General features: G+C 36.9%; 1 protein-coding gene across 1 annotated transcript; it reads left to right on the top strand.

The window, feature by feature from the left end:
* Positions 1 to 476: 476 nt before the first annotated feature.
* LOC113758233 (4-coumarate--CoA ligase-like 6) lies at positions 477 to 3,924 on the top strand. The gene is made up of 6 exons (XM_027301182.1): positions 477 to 1,577; positions 1,945 to 2,134; positions 2,633 to 2,778; positions 3,039 to 3,106; positions 3,363 to 3,465; positions 3,583 to 3,924. Exons 1-6 carry the CDS (start codon positions 477 to 479, stop codon positions 3,694 to 3,696), a joined length of 1,722 nt encoding a protein of 573 aa, XP_027156983.1. The 3' UTR covers positions 3,697 to 3,924.
* Positions 3,925 to 6,057: the final 2,133 nt, after the last annotated feature.

The following is a 6,057-nucleotide window of genomic DNA, read 5'->3' as shown; positions in this document are numbered from 1 at the left end:
ACGAGACTAATGTGAAATGATTTTAAGACTTTAGAGAATAAAGTAAAGAACTCTAAACTAAAATTTAAATACCAAAATAGAAATTAGAGTATAATTGAAGGGTGCAAAATAAGATATATACAAAGATGAACTTTATTCAAAGGAGGAGTGAAAAGTTCAAGAAAAGCCCTTTTATATCCCCTTCCGATCCACGCGATGAAAGTAGTAGAAGCAGCACTGGACCTACTTTGTTAATTTCTTCTTTTTTTTGTGTGAAGATTCCGGCAGTCAAAGCCAATTAAACAGTGAACTACTTCGAGACTGAAAGAAATCTTTTCAATTCATTTCCAAAGCCGCCTGATCCTCCTCATATATATATTCCTCGTGGGGGAAATGCATAGAATACAGAGTCATGCGATAATAACAGTCCATTGGCTCTTTTCTGCTTCTGCTGCTGCAGCACTTTTCTCTCTTTCTCTTCACGCCAAGCAAAATCAATGGCTACATTCTTGAAATCTACCCATATCTCAACTGATCAAGAAACCATCTTCAACACAAAATTCAAATCTTCAATCCCAAAACTCTCGTACCCTTCATGGTATTCACCAGAAACTGGAATTTACCATAGCAAACACCCTTCCGTCACCCTTCCTTCAGACCCTTTTCTTGATGTTGTTTCCTTCATCTTTTCACATGAACACAGTGGTCAAACAGCCCTGATTGATTCTTCATCAGGGTTTTCTCTATCGTACTCGAAAATCTTCCCTTTGGTGAAATCCGTCGCCAGTGGATTACACCAAATGGGAGTATCTCAAGGGGATGTTGTTCTGATTTCGCTTCCGAATTCGATTCACTTCCCCATTGTTTTTCTTGGGATTTTGTCCCTTGGAGCAATTGTCACTGCTATCAATCCTTTGAGTAGTCTGTCAGAGGTTAAAAAACTAGTTCTAGATTGTAAACCATCTTTTGGCCTTTGCCTGCCTGAGAAAGTTGATGAATTGAGTGCATTTGGATTTCCTGTAATTGGGGTGCCAAATACTGAATCTTTGATGCCAAATTCAAAGGTCTGTCGAAATTCTGATTTTTATAAGCTGATTTCCAGTGATCCAAAATTGGCTCCAAGGCCTAAAATTAATCAGCAAGATACTGCAGCAATATTGTATTCATCAGGGACCACTGGTACTTGTAAAGGAACTATCTTAACTCATGGTAATTTTATAGCCATGGTTGTTCTTTTTGTTAGATTTGAGGCCTCCACTTACTGCGATTTGCCTTCGGAGAATGTATATTTGGCTACTTCGCCAATGTTCCACATTTATGGACTTTCACTTTTTGTTATGGGATTGTTATCACTGGGGACTACTATTGTTGTTATGAGAAAATTTGATGCTGATCAATTGGTTAGAGTGATTGATAAATATGGTGTTACTCATTTTCCAACGGTTCCTCCTGTATTGATGAAATTGACAAGTAGAGCAAAGGATGCATCTGACGGTAGTTTGAAGAGCTTAAGACAGGTTTCATGTGGAGCTGCTCCTGTGATTGCAAAATGCATTGAGGACTTTGTTCAGACGCTTCCTCATGTAGATTTTATTCAGGTAGTATTTGCTAGTGTTTGATTCTTATTCTACCATTAACAGTACTCACAAGGCGTACCTTTGAATTTGGTTTTAGTTCAGACGCATTGGGTAAAAGGAAATGGGGTCTACGATAAAAGAACCATCATGTGGTTTTTGGGCAACCTTGAAATACGTTTGGCGTGAGGCTCAAAAACAAAAGCAAATGAATCTGAATTTTTCTAAGATTTCTCTTTGTCTTATAAAAAAGAGACAATCAGTTATGGGATATTACAGATTTTTAAGTTTAACAAATCTAGCTTGTCCCTTATTGCTCTGTACATATCCTAGTAATCTGTGTTTCAAGTAAGTTTAGAAATGTTGTTCATGTGAATATTGTCATTCTCAGGGCTATGGCATGACTGAGTCCACTGCAGTGGGAACCCGCGGGTACAACACAGAAAACTTTTACAAGTACAGTTCTGTAGGACTTCTGGCTCCAAATGCACAAGCTCGGGTGGTGAATTGGACTACTGGTTGCTCCTTACCTCCTGGCAGCACTGGCGAGCTCTGGCTACGTTGCCCTGGCACGATGAAAGGTACTAATTAGTTTCTGAAATTGTTTTTTGTATCTACATTTAGGAGATTGTAGCTTTGGCTGCAGTATTTTGTATCATCTCACTATGTACTATGTTGTATTGGTATTGTAAATTCCTGTTTTTTGGAACTGCATTTACTGTTAAATTGGAGTCTGTCATGAAATTTGAGTCTTCAGTTACGAGCTTGACTTTAATACCATGTTATTTAACTTCAGTTGAGAATTGACTTGAATAATAATCAATGGCTGGAGTTTTAATGACTTGTTTAAACCTCATCATGTCCATGCTTTCTTAGCTTGCTTTATTGGTTATGCCATTATTTTTTGTCGTTGCACACAGCTTGTATACAGCATAGCGTCTATTGTGCTGTTATGTCATGATAAAGGACTAATACTGCTACTATTCTAGTCAATGGAAATACCTCAAAGCAGCCTATATCATGGCTTTTTTTGCTGCCTTAGTGACTGACAATATTAAATAATTGCACTTGACATGTAGGGTACTTGAACAATGATGAAGCGACTAAGTCTACAATTGAGAAAGATGGATGGCTGCATACAGGAGACATTGTTTATTTTGATGAAGATGGATACTTGTATGTTGTAGATAGATTGAAAGAAGTTATCAAATATAAAGGCTTCCAGGTATGCTTGTATATTGATTCTCATCCTTTTTTCAGTTTTGATGAAAGATTACAGGTTCCTCGCCGAGAGATATCTGTGCATTGCTCGATATTTGTAAATTTTGAACAGTATCTTGCACTATAATCGGCTTTAGTTTTTCTCCCATGTCTATAGAGTCTGTTGAGAAATTGTTTCAAATCCACATGTAGTTGCAAAATTTGTACTTTTGCCTTTTCTTCAGTACTTGTGTGTACGGTTGTGTGGCTTCTCATGTTTTGCAGATTGCGCCAGCTGACCTTGAGTCTGTGTTGATGTCTCATCCAGAAATTGTTGATGCTGCTGTCACAGGGTGAGTTTGTTTGACCGCCAATTCCTTGAACTTCTCCTATCAAACTGCATGCCCACCAGTGATCTTCTTTAAATTGTTGAATTGTGTTTATTATGATGTTCATGTTCAAGAAAATTGCCAGTAAGTTCAGTAGCTCTAATTACAAATAGCCTCAAGTTTGCTGATCTTAGTAGTCCTGATTCCTCATTGGTTTATGTTCTTCTCCAAAGAAATCCTTGTTTTGAAAATTTTTTTTTTTTTCGTTTCAATCATGTAGGGCAAGGGATGAAGAAGCTGGAGAGATTCCAGTGGCATTTGTAGTCAGGAAGGAAGGAAGTACACTTTCTGAAGCAGCTGTGATAGAATTCGTTGCAAAGCAGGTAATGAATTTTCTTCAAGAATGCTTCAGAAGAGCAAAAGAGTTTCTATCTAGATGGTTGGTTAGTAGATGTTGTGCAAGCATCTATCGATCATCGATCTGACTTCATTTTTGGCAGGTTACACCATACAAGAAGATCAGAAAGGTGAATTTCATAGCTTCAGTACCAAGATCTGCAGCTGGAAAGATTCTTAGGAGGACCTTAAGACCCTTGTTACTTTCCAGAGTTTAGTCCTTTTTCCAAAGTGTCAATAGCTAGGCTGTAACCTTCAAGAATGAAATTTCAATGGACTTTTCACAGGGACATACTCCTTGGAATGTCATAAAAGTCAATAGTTAGTTCAAGAAATTTGTAGCTCCATTCATTGGATTTTGGCGGTCATTTCATGTTAATAGTTTTTCCCTCATAGTGGATCTTCTTAGAAGATTACACTCTTCCCCCACTCCATCTTATATGTGATGGTACCTGTAATCTTAAGCTCAGGGGTTAAGGTATCTGTAATTATGACAAGATTTCAATGACAGTTAGTGAAAAAAGATTTCAATGGTGATTATTTTATTTGTTTGTATCGTCAACACATTTTTTTAATTATCTTTTTATCTTATATACATCATATCAAAAAAGTGTTATAATATTTTTTTTTTCAAAAAATTATTCCAAATAATCTACTATCCAATATCTAGACAAATTGGGCAGCTCCTTAACCTCAATGTGCTTTTGGGTCCTAAAGGGATGAATATGATGGGCTCTTACAATGGGCTGTAGCAACTTTTCCAATTATTACTAATAAAACAAAGCATTGTGAGAAACAACTAAGCGTGAAAAGCCCACGATCCATGTTATGTTAGATCTTTTGAGCCAACCCAAAAAACTTATGCCATGCAATTGAATTCTTGCTTTTGACTGAAAGAAGAAGAATTCTTACTTGAAATCGAGCAACTTGCAAGGTTATTTTGCTTTAAACAAAAAATCTTACAAGTCATTTTTAAGTTTTCAAAAAACTTGCTCAACACTTCCATTTGTTTACCTAGCATATTACTTTATCGGTCCCAACTTAATAATATATGACTTCAGTGAATTCGCTAGACATTTGGGTTCGGACTTCAGACTCACATTATGAAGTTCGTATTCGATTCATAAAGTCTAAACTCTCAATGAATACATAATGATTTATTATTACATAATTATATAAAAATTATAAACCATATAGGTAACAAAATATATCGACATTAATAATACAAATCATTAATGAAAAAATAAAAATATTTGTATACTATTCTAATTCCATCTTAGGAGTCAAAAATGTTGAATTGATAATGTAGACAATGGAATTTTAATTAAATTCTAAAAAATTACCATTGGTCTATTAAATATTTTTGTCCAATCGGGTATTGCCACATGTCATGTACACTTGGAAATTTTGGTTATTAAATGGTCAATTATATTTTTTCCACGTGTCAAGGTGAGGTGTTCCAAATTTATTCAAATTGCAAAGATATTTCCACCAACCATATCATATCATATCCCATGCCTATTGGATAAATATCTAAATATTTATTTCTTATTAAAGAGATAATATTTAGAGTTGTTTAGTCCAAGTATATTTCTTATATACTGCAATAGTTTGGCCAGTCAAATGGCGCCACGTCACGTGTCCCCACAAGTTTGGCCAATCGATGAATTACTTATCTCTTTATTAATAAATATAAAATGAAGAGATAACATTTGAATGGCACAGTCCTAATATGACTGCACGTCTTGCAAGACCAGTAAAGTGGTACACAGGTCTTCAACCTCTACCCCTTGCTACAGCTATAAATAGGGGTCTCTCAACCAAATCACAGACACACAAAAAAATACACAGAGGGACTTCAAAGAGCATCATATACGCTCAAAGCATTGAAGCTCCAAGCTACAAAGGTTCGGCTCTTCAAGCTCTCCAAGTCTCCCAGATATCAAGACTTGAGTCTTCAAATATCTTCTAAAGTTCTTCAAATCTTCTATATCAAGATTTGAAGGAATCGGTGGTGGATCCAAGAACAAGCTGCGAAGCCCTTGGATTGGCGTTCGAAGAGAAGAATCGAGGGAAACTCTCCACAAGTTCGAGAAAACCCCAGAGATTGTACCTACATATTTTTTTAAATTTATATATCATATATTTGTCGTGTATTTTTTGTGTCGTTTTGCAGACTTGAAATTTTATCGCGTACAAATTTTTGGCACGTCCGGTGGGACCATCTCTGCCTTCCATCTCTTCTTCTCGAATATTCAACTACGTCTATCACCAATGGCACCAAAGAGCAACAAAATCGTGATTGCACGTTCCAAGGCTACTGATGCTAAGCCTGTTCAGGAAGCTGCACACGTTGCCACCAATACCCGCGTTATTGGCCCCGTGACAAGGAGTATGACGAGAGCCTCCACCCAAAGTAGCATGGAACCCTCGGCGCCAACTCCCGTCTTCGGGTCAACATCACAAATGAGCTATTCCTCCACGATGGGGGTCCAAGACGTTTTCACCTCGATCGAGAAGGCTCTTGCCATGCTCGAATTTGGATCCGAACCCAAATTTTATAAGCATGACGATGATTC

Source organism: Coffea eugenioides, unplaced genomic scaffold, assembly GCF_003713205.1.
Source record: "Coffea eugenioides isolate CCC68of unplaced genomic scaffold, Ceug_1.0 ScVebR1_411;HRSCAF=1083, whole genome shotgun sequence".
NCBI classification, from domain to species: domain Eukaryota; kingdom Viridiplantae; phylum Streptophyta; class Magnoliopsida; order Gentianales; family Rubiaceae; genus Coffea; species Coffea eugenioides.
The sequence above is the reverse complement of the archived record's forward strand: the minus strand, read 5'-3'. Positions and strand labels throughout refer to the sequence as shown.